A 23,774-nucleotide genomic window follows, 5' to 3' on the forward strand; every position below is an offset into this window, starting at 1 on the left:
AACAGATTTTTGTCGTAATTGGGTCTCAATAATTATTAAAATTGGACACAAGATACAAGTATTCGCTGCAAAGTCACTGAGACTGTAAGTCATAAATTAACATAAAGTCATAAATTAGCATAAATAAATATAAAGTCACAGAGAAGGTAAGTCATAAATTAACATAATTTAGTTCCTTTAAAAAGGGTCAACAATGAGAATAAAGAACCGAACACCTTACAACTTTCTACATTCTAACGGTTGGGAAATTTTCATCAGCATAAAATAAAAGTTGGCAGGCTTTTTTTTTTAATTTGCTTTTTCAATTACTTAAAAATAAAATACTTTACAAATTATATTCTAAATACAAACGCTTCTAAAAAAAAATTTATATATAAAAAAGGCAAAATAACATCCGTATATATGTAAATCAAAATAAAAACAATATCTTTTTTTATATTGTTAATACAATTCTAAACTTATATACAAAGCAGGCGCACACACAGCCACTATAGACATACAAAATAAAAAGTCGAAAAATTAGTAATTGATTAGTTACCTTTTAACACATCGTTATGTTAGTCAAACAGAAACATTGAGCATCATTTTCGTATTTGTCAAGAGGGGGATTCAATAAACTACAAGGTGATATACTTAAATCGAAGAAGCTTGAAATACTCAACCTATAAAAGACACCAATTGTAATTGAAAGTCAAACGAGAATATTCGAATTACAAAAAATGTAGAACGTGGTAACAAAAAAACGACGCTTACTCCTAAAACAAAACCAGGACGCAAGAAGATAAAAATTTGCGGGGAACAAAAAAAGCCAAAACAACAATCAAAAATGAGTTGGAGATAAAAATGAAGATGAAAAGGACATAAAACGTAAGTAATTGATAGCAAACTTGACTTCATCATTGAACCCAAACTTTCTGCATTTACACAAAGTCTATTCCGTATAAAACTTTTAGTCACGTTCTTTTGTTAGTAGGATAGTTAAAGCGCCAACTCTATTGAATATTTTAGCGCAAGCAAAGAAGACATTACGTTAGACACAAGCAAAGAAGATAAGTAAATTGGACACAAACAAAAAGTCAATTAAACCTAACGAAATGAACATGGTTCGAAAAGTTAGAAAAAGTTAGAAACTCAGTGTTTTATTTCTATATTTGTTTGTGAGAGAGCCATAGTAATAAAGACTTGGCTCATCAATGTTTTCAACCAACTGGCGCTTATACTCTTCAGAACTTAAGAACGAGCCATAATTGAAACTTATGTTGTAACATAGGACTTGTTTAGATGATGAATCTTTAATCTAAATAAATGAAAGAAAAATCACCAATAGATGATCACACGAAAGACTCCGCCATTGTTTCTGAACCTAAATTGTTGGGATTCATTAAAATAGCAGAACCCAAAGAAATTTTTCACGGAATGCATCTGTGATTTCAGATGCAATCTTTGAAAATTCTTTTAATGATTCCAGCTGGATTTGGTGGAAAATATCGATAATAACAAGTAACATACGAGCAGTCAAGAATAAAGATAATAAATATATTTAAGTAATACAATATTTACATTAATAGTAATTAAGTCGATTAATATATACACACCAACAATATTTTAAATCATTTAATCATCGAATCATAAAAAATCATACTTTGTAATAGTTACAGTATATCTATAAAATGCTTAGCAAAATTTTGTGTATATATATTATAAGTTTTTGCTAAAATAGCGAAATATTTATTTAAATAATAAATTAACTTTGCTGCAAATAGGTAAATACATCTAACCGTTCAGTAATCCTAAAAATTAATATCGGTCTTTTCTCATGTCATTTACAATTTCTTAATCAAAGATTTTTAGTTAATTCTCCTTCGATTCTTGATACAAGACGTATTGTGAGCACCATGTCCTTACTTTATGTAAATCCTTTCGTAAGTAAATCTCTACTTCTATTTTTTTTTAAATATTTTTTATTTAAATTTCATTTCATTTAAATTATCAGAAGCGTTAAAGTTATTTACATTTCGCTATAAAAATTTCGTCTTTAAGTTAATTAATGGAGAAAGGTTTTGTATTTATTAGTTTGATGTTATCTTTCTCGAAATTTCCACTGAGGCTTTGCATAGATAATGCTTCTCCCACATGCGCTTCGCCTACTTTGTTTCCATGTGATTGCTCTGAACAGTCAGAATCATTTATCTAAATGGGATTTTCTGTGTTAGTTGCTGCCACTAAGTAAAGGTAGGTGTACAAGACGCAATAAAATAATTTTAAAAATATTCGATAAAAAAAAGACCCGAATCGACAATTTTGTTGAAATTCTCAATTTAAATCACAGCCACGTCACAACTTTTTCTCAAAAAAATTTAGAACTCGAAAAACTTTTCCTGGAAATACTAGAAACATAAGCACATCGAATAATTGAATCCATGAGTAATTTGAAATGAAGCACACTAGACAACTATAATAATATTAAATTAAGCCATCGTAAGAAAAGCGACAAATAAAAAATAAAAAACCGACAGCACAACACAAGTATTGGTTCTTGGAAAAAGTTCGTAGCGTTTTTGCCGACAGACGGCGCCAATTGCAAATAACTCAGGAAACACAAATCGCAGCGACACCACTAAGCGGTCCTAGGAAAAGTGACAGTTGGAGCGTTACTTTGCGTGTCTAAACATCCAAATTTGTGCAGCGGTTAGAAAGTTGTTTGCGTTTGAAAATGGAGAAAAGTAATGAAAAATGGCGCAGGTGAAAAAATTTGCGCTGTGTACGGTTAAGGTGCTTTATAAAAATCTGCTGCGCTAAAATATGGTTCGCTCGCTTTTGTTCTCGTAGTTTAAATGTGAATGACTCACGTTCTGGTCAGTGAAAGAAAACGGCCCGAGTGGAATAATAGGAAAGATGTTCTTTCATAATGACAACCCCCGACTACACAATTCTTGATGACCCGTCAAAAATTGCGAAAGAGAGCTTGAACGGAAAATTTTGTAGCATCCACTGTATATATTCCAGACACAGCACCCCCTGACTATCACTTATTCCGATCTTTATAAAATTCTCCCAATAAGATTAATCTGGTTTTAAAAGAACACACTAAAAAAACTAACGGCATTATAACAGCATTTATGTACGCAGATTCTATAATGCCGTTATTAATGCTGTTATATTCACGGATCCAAAGATATAATTGGAGACCAAACAATTTTGGCGTTATAATGGTGTTATATTTGCTGTTATATTATGCTGCTATGTTATGGTGTTATATTTAAAGATTTTTGCTGTTATTTTTACTGATAGTTTTGCATTTATACTTGCTGTTATATTTAATGTCACACACGTGACAGCAAATATATCAGCAAAATATCACTGCAATGCTGCCACATTTTGGCATATTTAAATAAGATGTTTTGAAACTGCCAAATTAGTTTCTAAAGCGTTAGCACGAGCTGATAAAAGTAAAAAGTAAATAAAAATGAAAGCAATTAAAGTTAATTTTAAAGAAAATGCTGAAATAGTTATTGCCAGTAATTTTTTAGAATTTTGTGCATCTGGTAGGTATATTTTATTTTATTTAGACTAAAAATTTTATCATTTTAATTGACAAGCGTGCTTTTAAATGCTCTAAACTTATAGTACAAGCGCACTCAGCATATTTGATATGTTGTGAATCTTCTGAACAAGTTCTTATTTATCCAGATACTTTGATATTTCCTTGGTGCGTCATACAATATTCTAATTCAAGTTCTGTGAATGGCAGAATCAGTATTTTTCCTTTAGCAGTGCCAAATCTAAGTTTTTTTAATATATGTTTATAAGTTTATATTTTAAAGTACATAATAAAAATTTGTTAATTTTATTATATTTTTTATTTTTACAGCAGAAACACATTTAAAATGTGAAAATATTGTTTGAATAAAGATTCAAAGGAAATTCAGATTTTAACATATATTATATCCTTTTTTGTATGTTCAGAAAATTTGGTTTGAAATACTGAAATCTTTTGTATAACTCTTGCATTTTATTTTATTTTTTGGCTATTAAACTTTCATAAATGTTGGCATTTTGACATGACACAACAACACAATAAATATGTTGCAATAAAAATCACAAATAATGTTCTTAAAAAGATATGAACATTTTCTAACATGATTCTTTTATACACAATATAAATAGTTGTGACATTTAATTACAAATTATATAAAATTTATATTAAAAAATTTATCTAAACCTTATTGTAAACAATGTATTATTATTTAATGTATGTTGCTTATAATAAGCTCTGATTTTTAATATGCCACCATGAAACACCCTAAATTCTAAGTCTCAAAAACCATTTAAACAATCGCCCCACTATGATTTAGCTAATATATCACACACTTTGCTGTAATATTTATTATGTCAAACATTTTATTGTGTTAATGTTTTTTCAGATTTCAACAGTTCCTTTTGATTCAGATGAAGTTGCTCACCTGAGGACTTTTTTTAGTACATCATCTTTGAACTTCTTAAACAATGTCTCAACAAATGATATTTTGAAAAAGGAGTTAAAAAGTAGCATTCTTCAGTATTGTCATGTTGCCCTTCCTTCAGACAATGATGCATGGGTTCGGAGAGAGTTTTTTTCTAAACTTAAGTCAACACTTCGTTTTAATTTTCCAAACTGCTTGGAACACTGGGTAAGAATTGTTTTAAAAATTATTTACAATCTCATGGCACTGCTATAATTTTTTAGGTGTGTTTATGACACATACATGTTTTGTTGCTGTTGTATGAAATAAGTATTTGTTTATGTACCCTTAAATGATATAGTTTTGAAAAATAAATTCTCCTAGGATTCACTTCTAACCCAGGTATCAAACATAATTAGGCAACAACGTTGGTCTAAAAGTCATCCAAATGGAAAAGCAATTAGACAATTTCAACAGGTTTCAAAACCTAAAAAGTCTCCATATATTATGGATTCAATATCCACAGCTGAACCAGTACTTTCAGAAGATCAGCTTCTTCTTGAAGTTGAGGTTATATTTTTAATTTATTTATTATGCTAACTTAATTGGAACAGCAATATGATAATCAATACTTGAAATATTTTACTGAATTAGTAAATATTATATAATTAGTAACTATTATATAGTTTTTTTTACTAATTAATACTTTTTCACAATCAAAAATACTTTAAAAAATTGTTTAATGTATAATATATCAAGTAATTTTATAACATGTGTTATACCCACCTTAGCACCATGCGCCATATCATGTTATTTTAAACGATTTTATGATAAACAATTTTTGGTTGGTTAATTGATTATGTGCACCATTGCTTATTTTTGAATTTACAATATTTTTATTTTTATATTTTTTAGAATGAAATAACAAAAACAAAACCATCTATCAATGTTCTTGCAATTTTGAATAGAAATCTTTTTAAACCAAAAATATATGAAAAACTCCCGCTTCGATTGTCACTGGCTCCATGTTTAATAATTGCTGAGTTTAAGCGCCTTTACCCACAGTATAGTTTTATTGAAGAAGCATGTACAATTTTTGTTAATAAAGCATTTGCAGGATCTTCGAATCATCTTGAAAGTTTGCTTGATTTACAATGTAAAATAGGTTCAAAAAAAGCAAAGGATGTCTTGTTTAAGAAATCTGAAGTAAGTAAAATGAAATATTTTATGAATTCTGTTTAATGATTTCAAATAATGAATTTATGAAAATGTCTACATTATTTTTGTGTTAAATAATCTACTTAATGTAGAATTTATTTGTTTATTACAAATATTTATTTGGGAATAATATTTGCATAAATATTTATTTCATTTCAGTATAAACTTATTATAAAAGAAATTAAAATAATTATACAATACCTTAATTAAAATGCAAAAATAGATTAAAAGCTGAAAGAATAAAATTCATGAAATAGTAGCTGAAAAAATTAAAATGAAATCTGGTGTTATAAGAAAAGATTTTATAAATTTTAATCTGTTACAACGAAATCTTTTAAACTATTTGGAAAATACCTATTAAATTATATTTGTAGAAATTTTTATAATTAAAGTTTGAATATATTTCATTAAGTCTGACGATCTGCTCGATGAGTTGAAGATACCTGCAAAGTATGGTCCGCAAGTGCTTTATAACGCAACACAATATGGCGTTCGTAGTAGATCAGGATGCGAAATGATCAACACAGATATACGGACGATTAAAGAAGTTTTATGCGTTATTGTTTGCATTTACTACTTGTTAGACCTCTCTTATCCGTCTTCTTTTTCACAACTAATGGGCCTTTTCCAAGAAATGTTACTAAATGAATGTTTCGAAAAAAAATCAAAGAAGACTTACTCTTATATTACATGTATAAACAGTTAACTTTTTTTAATTAAGTAATTCTTTAAATTTTTTATAAAATATTTCATTTTATATTTAACTTTTTTATGCCTAACGATTAAGGGATATAAAGCTTTTTTTTGAAATTACAAAAATAATAAACTGATTTTATAAATTTTTGATAATTGACACGTCATTAAAAATATGACACCTAATCCTTGGTTTAAGCGGTTACTTAAAATAAACAGATTTATTAGAAGTTCATTGATCTAAAATTATTTTTACAAGGAATATTTATGGTGTCTTTTTTACAATTATATCAAAATGTCATTGGATATATTAAAAATATTTTATAAGATATATATTATGCCTTACTAGTAATACTTGCATTGAAAGAACTCATATTGTTTAATAGATCAAATAACTGCTATTAATTATATTATATATAGATAATGTATTAATGATTAGTTTTTTATCTTACTTGCAAGTAATTTTTTTACACGCTTTGTTTTTATCCATGGATAAAGACAAAACGTGTAAAAAAATATATAACGGCATATTATGCCGTTAGCTTGGTTTTTGAATATAACACCAAATATAACGCCATTGGATAACGATATAACAGCATTTTGCTGTTATTTATATTTAAATAACAGCATTTTACTGTTATTTTTGCTTTTATTTATAAAAATATAACAACATAAGTGAAAAAAAAAACAGCATAATAACACCATAACAATACAAGATAACGCCATTAATGCTGTTATATCGTGTCCCAATGCTGTTATATTTTTGTTAAATATAACAGCATAATTTTTTAGTGTGAAGCTTGTGAAAACTACTTGATTTAATTTTTCAACCAGAAACTATAGAGGTTCCTGACCGATGGCATCTTGGCCCTATCCAAAAATAACAAAACGTTGTCGATAATAATGGGGGATATTTGGTTTCAATTTATTTTCACACTATAAAACAATCAGTTGAATTTTACTAAAAAACCGCCATGAACTTGTTCCCGAACCCAAAAAAAAAACAAAAGGATTTTTATGGAGAACTATTTTCTTTAATGCGAGGAAATTTTCAAGTTTATTTATCTCACACAGTAATAAATTCGTTTATTTAATTTTAAAAATACAATTAAATTTACGATAAGATGATTTAGCATCCCTTATATAACCTTATCTTTCTAGTTTTTAGAAAGAATTTCTTTACACTCAAGCACCAAAACAATGCTGCTGAAAATTTGGTCAACGAAGCAAGAAAACTAAGTAAAAAAAAAATAATACAGTAAGAGATAGTAAAGATTGAATTAGTCGCGCCCCCCCCCCCTACTCTCTTCCATCTCACACGATTTCTTTTTAAAACTCGACATGGAAATTTAAAAATTTCAACTTTTTTTTTGGAGACGAAAGCGCTGTGTTTATATTTTAAAAGGAAGACTATAACTACCGTGTAAAGCTTTATTTACACTACAATTTTCGGCCGTAATACTGTTAATTTTTGTTTTCTGCCAGATTTCAATCTTCAATTTACTTGTTTCATAGGTAAACTAAAGATAGAAATCTAACATCTCTTGAAGATCTTGCTTGCTTTGACCAATCCACAGCAGAATAGGTAAACACCTGCAGAATGACAAATATTTATTTTACCTGACAGAGTTGGGTTTTCGTTGGCCTCACATGCATTGTTATAACGCTAAAAACAATATCTGGAATGAGCGCAACCAGTGTAATAATAAATAATGAGAGCCAGAACGGCCACGAAGCGATTAGCATGTAAAATGAATCGTATAAATCTAAGTCGTAAGCTAAGTTAAACGTGCTTCTTATACCAGGCCTAAAACAAAAAATCAATGAACACCCCATCGTTAACTTTGAAGCAACACCGATCTTTTTTTATCATCTTTATGATGATTTTATCATCTTTTTTCACGAATGAAGCAGGATGTGCATATATTAATGAACAGTTTAACTTACCATGGCCACACAAAACCGCTAACAATCAAAACAACGCAAACGTAAAGTAGGATAGAGCCCCATAAAAAGAAGTGAACGAACCACGGCCAAAAACGTATTATAAGTGCAATCTAGACGACAAGATTAAAGTGTTTGTAGTATTACATCAATTGACTTTAACCCCTAAATTGACTTTATAGTTTAAGCATGGAACTATATAACAATAAATTTATACAAGCTTAAGAATAGCTGGAAGTAACTTGGAAAACTCAAGGTTTATACCTTGAAATTCGTGATGAGAATCGTAAGGGTAAATACAAACACTCCAAACTCAAACAAACCATAATCCTTTATCAAAAAAAAAATTAAGCAATAAAAAAAAAGAGTTCAAAATCACAAATAATAAAAAGATTTTAATAAAATAAGTAAAATACCAGCATCAATGAAGCAAAATGGTCATTTTTGTAGATAAATGAGGTACCAAAAAAAATCACAATGGCGTGCCAAACTCCTAAAAATGAGTTTGATAATCAAAAGTTTGAGAAACCCAATAGTTTTATGTACTTGACTTGATTATTTAAAATGTTAACTTAAAATAAAAATGACAAACCAGCAAGAATCCAAAATCCAAACTGCTTCCAAGAGAGTTTTGAGTTCTTCACCAAGTCTCTAAAAAAAGAAATGTTTTGTCATTTGATAGAACAATAATTTTAAAAAATACGTATTCAAAACAAAGAGAGTTTTCAATGAAAAGATTGTGCAACCTGTATAAAATTGGATGCTCCATCAAAGTATCTTCTTTAAGATCTTTCTCAAAGATACCATATAGTAAAATCGGCATGGAAGTGAAAAGTATATTGAAAGTGGTCAAAAACACACCTGCGTACAATGGCTGAAATAACAAAATTTAAGTCCCTGAAGTCATTTTTAAAACTAAACTTACTCAATTCATACATCTCAATTCCAACTATTTGGTTTATCATTTTATTTTACTATTTTATGGTAATACATAATTTTAAACTAAATGTTTTTACATTATTACAAATAGTTGTATGCGATTAGAAAAAGTAATATGATATTACAAATAATTTTATGTGCCAAAAACTTTACTTCAGTACTTGTTTCACTATTTGTTTCATAAATTTTTTTTCTGATTTGTAAAACTTTTGTGATTTATTTTCATTCTAAAAAAGCTGCATGTTTATTTACTTACTCTTGTTAATAAAAACTTGAAATTTACTTTGTTACATGATTCTATTTATAAAATTTCTATATATTATACAAACCTGACCAGAATATCCATTGTACAATTGAAAGAAGAACTGAGGAGTGATGAAGGTAATGTTCTGATCGCAAAAGGAAAAAAAGGAAAAAAATTATTAAAAAAATTATTTTTTTAAATTTCCTTTAAAAAAAAAAAACAACTCTTGCATCAACTTACCTTGTAGAAAAAATAAAGCACAACTGTTGCAAGTCTTGAGTAGTAGTTATGACCATGCACTAGTAAAACTTACCTTGTAGAAAAAATAAAGCACAACTGTTGCAAGTCTTGAGTAGTAGTTATGACCATGCACTAGTAAAACCTTTTTTAAGTAACGAAATCTATGAAATGCATAATCGCTGCATCTTACAGCTTGTCTTCCTTCTTTACCCATTATGCCACAACCAACATGTGCTTCTTGGATCATTGAGCAGTCATTAGCACCATCTCCTATTGCCAGGGTGATAGGCTTAAATTTAGATTCCTTTACAAGGCGCACAACCTAAAAAAATTATATGTAAGGTAACTTTAACAAATAGACTTAAGAAATTTTTTGTTTTTAAAGTAAAGATATTGTACAATGGTCCAGAAAGGGTCTTAACACAAAATTTATAGCTCATTTAATTTTACAGGACCTCAGGTTGATGTTGGAACTTGATGGATGCCCACAAAGCATGTTCTTAATAACAATATGTATAATGTATATGGATAATGTATATGTATAATGCGATGCGTAAACATAATAAATTGTTCTGTAACACAAAAAAAAAATATTTCTCAGATTTTTCCAACAGAAATTTTTTGAAGCAGAAAAATAACTGCATTTCAAAAAGATATGTTAGTAAACATTTTCAGACTTTTTATCTCTTAAGCTCTTATATGATAGGATCATTACTATATGATGAGATATTGGATTATTTTGTGGATATCTCTTAAACATGTTCTGAACATTCTAGAGTGCTTTGACAAGTATTAGTGGTCCACATGCTTAAAAAAGTTCATATTGTTTTTTCACCCTAAAAGTACCTTTAAAATTCCTTTAGCACCCAAAAAATTTGGATTGTAACTTCATATACAACATACAACTTTTTTTGAGACCACTGCGCATGGTTTAAACAATTATTTATGAATGGATACCTGGGCTTTTTGCAATGGTGACATTCTACAGCATAAAACCGCTACACATTGCTGAGTGAATTCAATAAATTTATCTACATGTAAAAGTTATTTTAAAAGGTAAAAATGTAATAAAACATAATTAAAATACAACATAATTAAAAACAATAGTTCATATTGTAACTCAATATAAAAAAAACAGAATAAAGTATAAAATTTTGTCAATAACTAGTTTTAAAAAAAAAATTAATCATCTGTATAATGCAACCTTAAGAAGTTGTTATTTAAACATTTATTTTAAAAAAGAAGAAGATACCTGTGCTTCCTTTGAGGATCAAGGAAAGTGTTAATCCATCAACAACCACTGCTTTTTCTATGCTTTCATAAGATTTTTTATCGTATATTCTAATGAAAAAGAATTTTTAAATATTTAAAATATTTATTATATATACAATTTGTGTACAATCAATATAAATTTACTTTTAAAGAGTCTGATGATTACATGCAATTTTTGTGACATGGTGACATGACATGGTAAGCCACAGACTCTAATGAAACAATTTGAAAAATTAGGACGCAATCGCTGAAGAACAAAATACAGAAAATTTTTCTATTTCAGTTTTTCAGAGGAATTATGTCCAACAAATTTAATCTGCTCAATAACAGTGATCAAAAGATCATGAGATTAATTATCAATAATAGAGGCTTGTGAAACACATTCAGTGTTTAAAAGATTTCAAGGATTGGTTAACAAGATTGAGTGAGTGAGACAAGAGGCTTAAGAACAGTATAAACAATATCATCCAATATGACCAATTAATTTAAAAGGAGAAAATAGATGAACAAGTTTTACATAAGTTTTATGCAAAACATAAAAAAAAAATTGTTTAACTCCTTATTGCAAACAAAAAAAAAAAAGAAAAATTTTTTTTTTTAAATTACATGACGCATCCCTCCTATCTTGTTTCTTTTGTCAAAATATTTGAACGTGTACAAAATTTTAGATCATTTGATAACGCTTTGACTCCTGCACAACATAAATAACTGAGTGGTCATCCTGTTCACCACTGAGCAGGATTTTCTCTGCCTGATTTTTATTTAACTTTAGATAAACTGACTTACAATGTAATTAACAATGCAATTTCACAATTGTACAAACTTTATTATAACTATTATTATGTTAATGTACCTTTCAGTTATGTACTTAATCTTCTCTTTTTATTACTATTACTACATTACAAATATTTTTTCATGGTTTTAGTGTGGAAAAATAAAGATTCCTTCAGTAAATTAGTTATTTGGGTTGAGTGGAGTCAAAACATCATCAAATTATCTAAAATTTTGTACACATTCACATTTTGCCAAAAGAAACAAGATAGGAGGGGTGTATCATGTATATAAAAAGAAAATTTTTTTTGGAATGGTCTTTTCCTTATTGCTTTTAAAAGGTTTAGTTAAAAATACAGTTTGATGTAATATTTATTTCACTTTTAATTAGTTGTTACTATAAATTTTGCTTAATAATTATACAATAATAACTATGTTCAAAATAAAAATAATAATAGTACATAAAAAAATTACTTTTTTAATGCTTCATCTAATATTTTTTCAATTTCCGAATTGGTCTTTTTTTGAGTAAGGTATGTTACATCCATATCCTGCTTGAAGTGAGCACACGAAAGGCTTATATTAACTGCTGTTTCTTGTTTATCTCCAGTTAATACCCAAACCTAAATAAAAACATTTTCAATTTTTTGACCAATTAAAACAGTTTTTGAATTCAACAATTCAACATTTGAGTTTAACAGTCATTTGAATAAAAAAAAAGTCAAATTAAAAAAAATGATTAGAACACCTTAATACCAGCTTCTCGCAATGACTCGATAGTTTCTTTAACACCATCTTGAAGTCTAAACCATTTCACATAAAAAATTTCAAAATAAAACTTAAAATTTTTAAAACAAAGTAAGAACAAAAGTTTAAACAGGAAAAAAAAAGGAGCAAATGAATTTTTTATAATTGAAAAAAACTTACTTATCCTCCACTGCTGTTGCACCGAGCAAATGAAAGTCATTTTCCAACACATCAAAGGCTTCTGCCAGCAAATCTTGGCGATTGGAAATAGCAGTTTGTGCATAAAGCAATTTGTCATTAATTTCTTTGTACAATGGAGCAGGAATTTTTCGAGACACTATTGCCAATGTACGCAAACCTTCCTTTTTTTGAAAAAAAAAATTTTATATACCTATATATATATATATGCACATATACATGTGTATATATATACTTGTATATGTATATATATATATATGTACATGTATATATATATACATGTGTATATATATACTTGTATATGCATATATATATGTACATGTATATATATGTACATGTATATATATGTACATGTATATATATATATATATATATATATATATATATATATATATATATATATATATATATATATATATATATATATATATATATATATGTATATAAACACACTTACAGACACATAGATATACAGTGAGACACTAAATTTTAAAAAATTTATAAGTTGTGGTTTATGACATAAACAATATATTTACATAAAAAAAATAATTATAAAACTAGAAAAAATAATGGAATATAATAAAATTAAAAAAGAATACCAACCATAGCATATTTGTCAATATGCGCCAAGGTTTCTTGAGCAGGTCCTGTAATACATCGCGGAATGACATGGGAGTCTGCTCCTTTACAGAGCATAAGTATATCTTTGGTTGGAGTTTCAAGTATTACACTCATTCTTTTTCTAATTGAATCAAACTCTAAGACATGTAGGAGCTTGTATCTGTTAAAGTAAATAAATATTTAAGATACTGCAAACTGTTATTAGCACAGTTGTGGGAGAAAAGTAGTTTAACACACCTTTCAAACTTCCCACACACTTCAAGCTCCATATAATCATTGGCTTTGCCTTTAAAGATAACGCCATACCTTAAAAAATCATCCTTATTTAAAGATAACTACATACCTTAAAAAAATCATCCTTATTCAATACTTACTAAAACAGATATACTAATATCAAGTAAACTAAAAACCAATCAACTAATACTTCAAAAAATTATCCAGTCTAACACTAAAAAATTATCCAGTCCAATACTAAAAATCATTATTTAACATTCACACTAAACAGTTTAAAAAGTTTGTAGCCCTTTTCTTTGAGTTTTGAGTTTGAGTCTAAAAAAAAACTTTCTAAAAGAAAAAAAAAATTACTTGACCAATATTACAAGTTTCGAAATTTTATCGAAAGTTTGACTAACTTCTTTTATTTATTTTGTATCCATTTTTCCTTTTTAAAGGGAAGAAAAATGAATATGAACATTAAAAGGTTATTTACTGACTGTTAATATTAATAGTGAATATTTAGTGACTGTTAATATTAAGAGTGAATATTTATAGTTGGTTGTTTTAAGATTAAAAAAAGATTTTTTATGTTTAATAATTACTGCACTAGCTAATACGCTATTTAAGTGTCAAGCCAGATACTTAGAAAAGTGAAACGAATTCAGATGTAAACTTCACAGCTTTATTAACTTAACAAAACTTACCAATTTAAAAAAACTTAAAAACGTTGTAAACTTTCAACTTTTATAACATGAATATTACTCATATTCTTTTTCGTAAAATACTTAGAAAAAACTTTTTAGAAAAAACTTGCCTGAACATCTTGTCTTTGACAACTACACAAAGAGCTCACTTATAAATAATATTGACTAAATAGATATAACTTAAGCATATATAAAAAAAAACTTTAATAAAATGGATGAAATCAAAAATGTCAAACTTTGTTTTTTATTATTTATAAACAAAAGTTACGTCTTTGCTTACCTGGCAGCAGCCTCACAAAGAGCCTTTTCATCAGGGGATGAAGCCTGTTAAGTAGAACAGTAAATATATTAAAAAAGGGGGAAAACAACCCTTTGCAACATTCCTTTTTTTTTTTTTTTTTTTTTTGTTACCTTTTTCAGTTAATTATCTCAAAAATGAAAATGAAATTTGTTTCAAAAGTAATTTTTAAACTTTGGGAAAAACAGTAGTTTGAGTTTCATTTTTATTTTGGTAAAAACATTGCTTAAAAAAACTCATCAAATTTGTAATTTGACATCTAAAAAAAAAAAAAAAAAAAAAGCAACTTAAACAGCAGCAAAATAACTGTCATGTTGCATAAGCAGTTGAATATAAAGTAGGATAAATTACCTGATATTTATATAACTTAGAATTGTAAACAGCTGTTGACAAATAGCAACCATCAGGGATATCATCGTCATTGTGAAGCTCATTGGCTTGAGCAGTATGACACAATGCTAATGCAATGAAAAAATCTTTTAACTCTTCCTAAAAGAAAACGGATTAAAAAAGCATTCTTTAAATAAAATCAAAATATAACAAAAAAAAAAAACAACAAAAAAACATAACTTAATATAATTAAAGAACATACAAAGCAGTATAAATATGATGCAGTTATTAATAAAAATTTTTTTTTTTTCTTTTTACTTAAAATTTTTTACTCACTGTCAAACAGCTGCAATCAATACCATTGTGTTCTTGATCAGTTGGAAATAATTTATGATTTTTTTCCTGACAACAACAAAAGTGTTAAACATTTAACAAAATAATAATAGATTTTAAAAATGCAAAAAAAGTTATCTCAAGGTTGAATACTTGTGATAACATACTTCATATCTGACGCCACCAATCGAGCACTGTCGAAATTGCATATTGTTCTCTGTTAATGTACCAGTTTTATCACTGAACACATACTCAATCTATAAAACATTTCATTTTACAAACACTTTATAAACTTCAGTTTATATACATTAAAGCCTTAGCATGAACTTCAAAACAATGCTCAAACACTTTGTACCTGCCCTAATTCTTCGTTTAAGTCTGAAGTGTTAGCTTTTGCCGGCTCATCTGTCGGCTGAAAACAAAAATTTTGATTTGAAAAATAAATTTTAAATGCAGGAACTAATATAATGAACACTACTCGAGGTTAAAAACAAGATATTAGCTAGCAACATTTGATACATTTTAAAAATAAACTCCTTTTTAAAACTATTTTTATTGATGTTATTTATATATTTACTGCATATATATACACATATATTAAACATATAATATAAATTATAGAGTTCATATCAAAGGGAATTAAATGTAAATAAAGATGTTTGCTTGCCTCATGGTACAGGTCCAAATCCCAGTTAAAAAATCTTGCTCCACAAAATTTCTGTAGTTCTTAAATAATTAAATTATAATTAAAAATAATTAAAATATAAATACTTTGCTAAAACATTTTTTCTTACTCATGCATTACTTCTCAGTTTTTCTTACTCATGCATTACTTCTCAGTAATTGTTTATATCTAACTTACCTAGAGAAACATATAAGGAAATGGGAATAACATAATTGAACAGTATAAGAAAGGATAAAAGATCCACCACTACTTGCTCAAAATCCTAAATTAATAAAATTCACCATCATAACAGCATTCTTATTGAACTATAAAGGAGTATTGATCAATTTCATTTTATTACCAATTTAGCAATCATTATTGTTTTATTGCAAATATAACAAACAAAATTAATTCTCACCAGTTTATAATTCCTGAGTAAGTACCATGCATTTCCTTCATCAGATTTCTCCCATGAGAATTTTAATATAATACAAATACATGCCTCTACAAGTAGCAGTCCAAGGAATATCAATAAAAATGTGTTCAGCCCTCTAAAGAATTAGCAAGTTGTAACTAAAAGCACAAGTTTGACAATAACACACCAACAACACTAATCAATTAAATGAATGCAACAGCAGCACTATAGACTGCTATCATCAATCAACTTTCAAACATATTCTAAAATATTGTTAATTCAACCTGCCCATCTGTTTTTATCACACAAAAAATCATTAAGAAGAGGTTTTCATCACGTTTTTTTGTTTTATAAATATAAAACGACAAAAAAAACGATAACTTGATTACTTTTAATTACTTATGTGTTTAAGTAAAAAAAAAAAAGAAACAAACAGGTTTTTCCCGTAATTGACATTTTCACAAAATAATCAATAAATCATTTGCAAAGCATTGTACTTTTCAACTTGAGAAAACTTTGACTTCTTTGATTGTTGATTCAAAGCCATTTTTGTCTCTTTTCCAGTATATATAACTAAACCTAAATAAATCAGCTTTTATAAAAAAAAAATTACTTGAACATCTTAAATCATTAGCTTTGTTTTAATTACAAAGTAAACAAATTGTTACCATAAACATAACTTGTGTTCATGAGTTTTGAACCTCGTAGTAAAAGGTTGTTTAGGTCAAGAGAACTAAAAAAAAAAAAGAGTTGGAAAAAAGTAAAAAAGAGTGAAAAAAAACTGAGTTGGAATTGATAAAAATATAATTAACTCTACAAGTACAAAGAAACAAAACAAAAATATAAACTTAGAGAAACACATACCTACAACATCAAACAAAAATAAAACAATGTTGTAGAAGAAAAAAATTATTTTTAACAAGAAAAGTTCTTTTAAATAAAAAAAAACTTAACAGAAAATAGAAAATTTAAAAAATAATATCCCTAAACTATAAAAAAAAAAATTAAAGTGTATGATATAAAAGGCAATTTTAAATTCAAAACTATATAACTTTAAACTATATATTAAGTGTCTCAAATTATGCTATTAAATAAAAAATAGCTGCATGTTGATATTTTGAACTTTTTTGCATTGCTTCTGTGTTCTTTTCCACACGATGTTTTGTAAGATACAAAATATGTAATATAAGATGGAAGCCATAATGTAATGAATGAATTCAATCAACACATGTAAACATGCTTATAATTTTACAATGAATTAAACAGAAATTTATGGTTAACTTACTATGTAGTTGATGAGTTACCCAATATCATTCTGCCATTAAACCTGAAAAATATATTAAGCATTTGAAAATCATACTCAACTTTTAGTTAACTGGATTGAGAGATTTTAAGAGATAAACTGAATTTTATCTGGCATACTTATACATATCGTATTCAGGATGATCACACTCTACACGTGCATGAAAACTGCTTAATTTAGAAGGACTGTCTAACTGTGCTGTTTGCGGTAGACTGTAACGAATCTAAATCGATTTTCAATAAATTACAATGAGATTAAAATATCTTTTTAAAATACTTCTTTCAAATTTTAAGATTTCCTAAAAGATACCTTTAAATTTGTCTCTCCATCAAGATTTGCAGTCATTATGCTGCACTCACTACCATCTTCTTCTGAGGTTGAAATAACAACCATATCACAAGGAAACTCTTCTCTGTTTTGAACTTTGATAATATCCCCAACCTGCAAAAGAAACAAATTAATACACAATCACCTCATAACTTTCCGCAATTTTCCTTTTTTTTTTTTTAATTAATCTTAAAAAAGATTTAAAAATAAAATTAAAATTAAAAAAAAAAATTAAAAAAAGGATTTGTAAAAAAAATATTAGAAAAAATATAAAAAACATAAGAAAATATTATTACTCAATATCAATAAATGTAAATTACTATATATAATAATAAACTAATTGTTAAAATCTCAGTTATTTAGTTAACAAATGAGGTATTAATTTATAACAGAAGAATATTGATGACTTTTAACATAAAAGAATAAGATTACATATTGTTATCATAAGAATGTTTCACTTTGATTTTCCCCAACAAAAACCTAAAGTCTTATTTTCTTATTCTTGACAAAACACTTCTTTTTTTCTAAAAGACACCCTTTGTATTTTGTCCAATCTTTTTACTGGGTTTTAATGATTAAATGTAATTTTCTTAAAGCTTATTTGACTGCTCACATACATAATAATATATGTAAGCGGTCAAATCAGCTTTAAGAAAATGACAATAAACTTTGTAAAATAAAATAAATATATTTAATAAAAGAAATATGTGTAATAAAAGAAATGTTAAACACTATAGAAATATACTAAGGAAAATCCAAATAAAACAAAAATTGGACAAGAAATTTAAAAAGATTTAAGAAAGCTGTTCAGTAATTTACTTTTAAGTCCCTGGAGTAAACAGCTTGCTCTTCTGAATTTTTTACAACAATAACTTTTCTGTTATTGACTTCTCTATCTGCTTTGTGACGAAGCCAATCTTCATAGCCCTTTTTGTAATAAATAACACACATAATAAATGCAGATAAAGCCATTTTAACTGTAAAATAGCAAGACAAAAGTTACCTGCTTGATAGAAGTTACAACTATCACAAATAGTAATGGAAGCAGACTTGTTACTGGGCTGACAGGTGTTCGGTCTCTTAAAGCAAACTAAAAAAAGAACAACCTTTCTGTATAAGGACCTTTTTATAGCTCATTAACCTTTAAATAAGCAAATTTACAAAAATAGCTTGACATCAGTATTGATAATATAAATATTTTTCAAATAATAATGATAATGATCAGTTTAAGAAAGTTAAGATGGCAGAGTTATAAAAATTTAAATAAAATCTTTGTTGGCGAGAAAGAAAAAGAGATAGAGATTGCTTTATTGATATCTTGAAGTGGGTAAGAATGTGTATTCTCTACACAGTGCACACTGTGTAGAGAAAATTAATTTTGTCATTTTAGGTTATAAATAACCGATACTTACTTATTGACAAAATATATGTACACTAAAACTATCCTCCTGCTGATTTATAAAGAACATTGTCTTAGGTAAACACAAATATGAATTCAAGAACATAATGGTTAGAATATTCTTAGGAATAAACCCATCAAGGATTTTTAGTGGATCAGCAATTTTTGATTCTCACATATTTAGCCACAAGATTATTTTTTAAGATTAAGTTTTACAGAACATGAGAGTTTGATTTTAGTGCTTACAGCTTAGATTTTCAGAGTTTTCTAACCAATTATTTTAATGAAAAATGCATTTTCAACCTGAACAATCACAACGCACAAAAAATAAAAGTTTGCCACTCTTCGGAATTGCTCAAAAAGATTCTTTGCCGGAAAATTCCAAATTTCATACTAAAAAACAAAAAATCAAAAATTAAGACAGTACATTAAAAAAGTAAAAATATTTTTAAAAAATATACATTTAGAAAAATATAGCACTTAAGCAAAATAATTTGATTTGGTTAAAAATACTGTAATAATTTAATTCCTTTTTCAACAAACAACACAAACAAATTATAAAAAACTCACATACATACCTTATAGGTTTTTACAACATTATCAGCATAATGTTTAAGAGTCTGTTGCACCACAATACCTTCTTCTCCTGAAGGAATGTACTGGTTTGCATACACAACACGAAATTCTCCAATATCTGGAGATTTGAAACATGGAAGTTTCTAAAAAAAATCGGAGTTTGAAAAGTAACTTGAACATGTCTCTAGGCATGGTTCCAAATTATCTTACCCTTGTATGCTTAACAACAAAGCTTATTTTGGTTTTCAAGTAAAATTTTTTACATATTGAATGAGCTCTGCAGATGTAAATTTTAAAAAAGTCATTTAAAATCCTCAGATGATGATTTGAATGTGGCTTCAACTGAACATTAGTTAAAGACTATTTTCTATCCTTTTATTTGTACTGATTTTGTGTATTCTAGTGAGATGTGTTTGGTTTAAATGGTTAAAAACAATCTTATTACTATAATCTTAACAAATTTATACAATCACAATCTTAAGATAAAACTTCTTCTTTTTTTGACCATTTCTAAATGCCCTAAAATCTCCACTTATACACTGATATCTAGAGAACATAGAACACATATATACTCTAAGCACTTATTTGAATATAGAATGTAAAATCTTCAATTTTTTTTTATTTACAGACTGCAATTTTTATAAATTTCAAAAAAAAAAAAAAAAAAAAAGAGTAATAAAAGAAAATGAGAATCACAGATAATAATTATTTTAAAAATTTACAAGTTTATATATAGCACTATTTAAAGATGCTAATTATAAAACTAGTTTTAAATTTATCATGCAACTGCACCAAAAATTTCATTCTGCCTAGATAAAAAGATTAAAATTAACAAAAAATTTATTAATGAAAAACATTTAAAGATATTTTAAATAAATACACTTAACCAAGCTTAAATTGATTACTACAGTTTTAATAAAAACAACATTATGCATATAAAATTAAAACAAAGTTATAATATATACTAAAAGGATCTGACAATACAAATATTAATCAACGTTTATCAATTTGATGCTTTTTTTTAAACATATTTTAGAATACAAATATCCTTGTAACTTGAAATTCACTTGATTAAAAAGCTTTAAACTTTTAAAGCTTTATAAACAATAACCAACACATATTTTTAACTCTTTTTAATCAGCAAATGATAACAAATTTCTATAATTTAAATATCTGCAATAAATAAAATCTGCAATAATTTAAATTGAACAAAAGTAATTCATACCATAACTTTTTGGCTGTGACATAAGCAACTAATTGGTTTTAATGCTGCTGTTTTTCTATAACTGAATGAATGAATATATATATATATATATATATATATATATATATATATATATATATATATATATATATATATATATGAGAGAGAGAGAGAGAAAGAGAGAGAAAGAAGTAGAGATTTTTTTAATTAAATAATAAACACACAAAAAAAAAATTTTTTTTTTTGTTTGTCTTTAACTAAAATTCAAATAAAAGTTAAAATTCAAAGAAACACAATATTCAAATTTTAGTGGACATAAAATATAGAGAGAAACACCTACAAAGTCCAACTTGGTTTTAAAATTTTTTTTGATAAAATGTTAGAAATCTATTATTCATCCTCTGCTATTCACTTTGGCATTCAATATTAACACAAGCAAAGGTACTAAATAAATAATTAATTTTATAAATGTTTTATTATGTATATACTTAAGTATAAGTGCCAAGGAAACGGGAAAAAATATGTGTTGATACAACACTGATGTATGAAAAAGTCTTTTGTTTTCATTTGCTTTTATATATATATAAAAGAAAAGGTATATATATATATATATATATATATATATATATATATATATATATATATATATATATATATATATATATATATACACATAAATTTATGTGTATATATACATATATATATACACATATATATATAATGATTATAAATAAATGTAAAAACATATGTGGCACTGAATTCCTGCTAGGTTAATTAAAAAATAACTTTAAGACTCATTATATTTGAATCTATTTAAAAAAAAAATAATGCCATTTCTAAATTTTATCTCCTTATATACATTTGATTTCACTGCTGATATACACACATACGCTTACACACAAATATACACACATGTAAGTGGAAGTGGTAAGATGCAAGACAAGGGAGGAGTGGGAGAGCTCATTATTTCAAACTTTTGTACCAGAATGAAACATCATACTAATACCTGAAAAAGCACAATTTTTCATGAAAAAAATGCGCTAAATTTTAATTTTTATGTCAATTTTTTATATTTGATGGAACTCTTTTGCCATGATTGTCTCACTTCTCTCTTGTGGCCTGTCCTACTGCATCCCTCTAATCACCTGCACCCCACTTTTCACTACTACTATAATATTTTTGCTGTTGTTTTGTAAAGTACAAAACTACAGTATTTATCGTGAGTGCTAAGAACTAAGTCAAACCTTTAACAACATCATCTTTAAATGAGGAGTTTGGGATTTTTCCAAATTGATTGACAGAAAAAGTGTTGTTTTTGTTGAGATGCAAATTCTTATGTCTCATTTCTCATCTCCCTCCTCTGTATATTTTATCTTGGATTACATTAAGTGGAATATTGCCCACAACACCTTAGTCTTATTACATTGCACATAAATATCCAAATGTACACTATTTACATTCAAGACGATTTGTCTATACGCATTTGTCATGCTAAATAATCGTTTAGATTTACAAAAATGTTTCGTGTATTTACTTAACATACAAGAATTTTAAAAGAAATTAAAAAAATCTAATTTTCAAATAATTTTGTGGTTAGCCATCATCTCGAGCATAAGGTAATTGCGTAAACAAACTAGGTCACGCCGACTAGACAAAGCAGAGGCTCATGGCCGATTTCTCATCAAAGAAACTAAATTTTATATCAGGAACATACAAATAAATACAACTTTGAAAACTAACCCGGAAAAAAGAAATGTAATTCAGGTATGTTACATAACATGTGCAATGAATTGCTCGCAATTGCCAGCAATTCGCTAAAAAGTTGTTGTTTGGTTACATCGTAACGTTCGTTAAACGTCATTTCTTTGTATCTTCACAATGTTCAAGAGGCTGCGTCAAAACGAAAATTTTCTTCAACTAATTCATATAGAAGAAAAAATGGCCGTTTCTCAAATTTTTACATGTTTATTGTGAGTTTTTTTATGTTTTCAAGTTTTTTTATTATTTCACCAACCTCGTACAACCCAAAAGATATATTGAATATGAGATAAAATATCTAACATGCATTGCATTTATCAACTGTCTCCACCGTGCTAATCAGGAGCCGTACTATGGAGCATTAAATAAAATTAAATCGATTCGACTTTTACACAGGCTAAACTGAAATATCTGTAATAACAGATTAAACTAAAATATCAGTAAACTTTGTTTCTTCTTATAGTTAATTATCTAAAATACAACTTATTAACTCATAAATAAATCATAAATTTTATGGTTAATATCAATTTCCAGACAAGATCATTAGGCCTATGATGAAGATAATAAGTATAGTTATAATATGCATCCATTAAACCAACATATTTGAAGTCAGCTCACAGTTTATGAGGTCTATAAAACAACAATCTGTAAGGTTAAAATTTTTTATTGTTAAAAAAGATATTTTTCAAGGGGAAAAAAACTTTTTTCCCCCGTTTAGAAAAAAAAAATTTTTTTTCCCCTTTGAAAAAAAACTTTTTTTTTTCCCCTTAAAATACAACTTTTTTAATAATAGAAAAACTTTAAGTTTACAGATTGTAGTTTTATAGAAAAAAAGTTAGTTTCAGCGGCAAAAAAAACTTCGCTGCTTTCAACCAAATTTGCCAAATGTCTCCGTAATATTACCAACATCCTGTTTGC

General features: G+C 27.0%; 2 protein-coding genes across 10 annotated transcripts; one reads left to right on the forward strand and one right to left on the reverse strand.

The window, feature by feature from the left end:
• Window positions 1–6: 6 nt before the first annotated feature.
• Window positions 7–23,017, reverse strand: LOC145191104 (phospholipid-transporting ATPase IF-like). Of its 7 annotated transcripts, none has more exons than XM_090075571.1 (35): window positions 22,839–23,017; window positions 21,120–21,180; window positions 19,897–20,037; window positions 19,622–19,711; window positions 18,923–19,009; window positions 18,739–18,846; window positions 17,902–18,033; window positions 17,712–17,815; window positions 17,575–17,616; window positions 16,958–17,022; window positions 16,787–16,868; window positions 16,293–16,425; window positions 16,073–16,157; window positions 15,878–15,936; window positions 15,566–15,622; window positions 15,378–15,467; window positions 15,214–15,279; window positions 14,899–15,036; window positions 14,530–14,573; window positions 13,567–13,635; window positions 13,312–13,489; window positions 12,691–12,872; window positions 12,512–12,566; window positions 12,238–12,386; window positions 10,973–11,061; window positions 10,678–10,751; window positions 9,794–10,042; window positions 9,566–9,625; window positions 9,044–9,171; window positions 8,890–8,948; window positions 8,714–8,790; window positions 8,562–8,627; window positions 8,301–8,410; window positions 7,974–8,160; window positions 7–1,297 (listed from the first exon to the last, which is right to left on the reverse strand). In XM_090075571.1, the coding sequence occupies exons 2-35, from the start codon at window positions 21,120–21,122 to the stop codon at window positions 1,124–1,126; spliced, it is 3,432 nt and encodes a 1,143-aa protein (XP_089931697.1). In that variant the 5' UTR covers window positions 21,123–21,180; window positions 22,839–23,017; the 3' UTR covers window positions 7–1,123. The 7 variants fall into 7 exon arrangements, 6 of the variants coding, with proteins under 6 accessions (XP_089931697.1, XP_089931700.1, XP_089931695.1 ...); XM_090075574.1 differs by having other exon boundaries at window positions 7–662; window positions 22,343–22,869; XM_090075569.1 differs by having other exon boundaries at window positions 22,343–22,869.
• Window positions 4,231–6,477, forward strand: LOC149876323 (uncharacterized). 3 transcript variants are annotated; one of them, XM_090075575.1, is made up of 4 exons: window positions 4,231–4,670; window positions 4,827–5,012; window positions 5,358–5,648; window positions 6,073–6,477. In XM_090075575.1, exons 1-4 carry the CDS (start codon window positions 4,413–4,415, stop codon window positions 6,364–6,366), a joined length of 1,029 nt encoding a protein of 342 aa, XP_089931701.1. In that variant the 5' UTR covers window positions 4,231–4,412; the 3' UTR covers window positions 6,367–6,477. The 3 variants fall into 3 exon arrangements, with proteins under 3 accessions (XP_089931701.1, XP_089931702.1, XP_089931703.1); XM_090075576.1 differs by having other exon boundaries at window positions 4,845–5,012; XM_090075577.1 differs by having other exon boundaries at window positions 4,556–4,670; window positions 4,862–5,012.
• Window positions 23,018–23,774: the final 757 nt, after the last annotated feature.

Source organism: Hydra viridissima, unplaced genomic scaffold (assembly GCF_058129835.1).
Source record: "Hydra viridissima isolate aposymbiotic clone 2 unplaced genomic scaffold, HvirCarnegie_v1 scaffold_22, whole genome shotgun sequence".
Classification (NCBI taxonomy): domain Eukaryota; kingdom Metazoa; phylum Cnidaria; class Hydrozoa; order Anthoathecata; family Hydridae; genus Hydra; species Hydra viridissima.

Coding starts and splice junctions, on each gene's coding strand:
- LOC149876323 (XM_090075575.1), top strand. CDS start 4,413: ATGTTTTTTCAGATTTCAACAGTTCCTTTTGATTCAGATGAAGTTGCT. Junction 5,013..5,357: donor AGCTTCTTCTTGAAGTTGAG/GTTATATTTTTA, acceptor TATATTTTTTAG/AATGAAATAACAAAAACAAA. Junction 5,649..6,072: donor TCTTGTTTAAGAAATCTGAA/GTAAGTAAAATG, acceptor TATTTCATTAAG/TCTGACGATCTGCTCGATGA.
- LOC145191104 (XM_090075571.1), bottom strand. Junction 19,010..19,621: donor TGTGCGTTGTGATTGTTCAG/GTTGAAAATGCA, acceptor TTCTTTTTTTAG/TTTGCTTTAAGAGACCGAAC. Junction 12,873..13,311: donor ATATTGACAAATATGCTATG/GTTGGTATTCTT, acceptor TTTCAAAAAAAG/GAAGGTTTGCGTACATTGGC.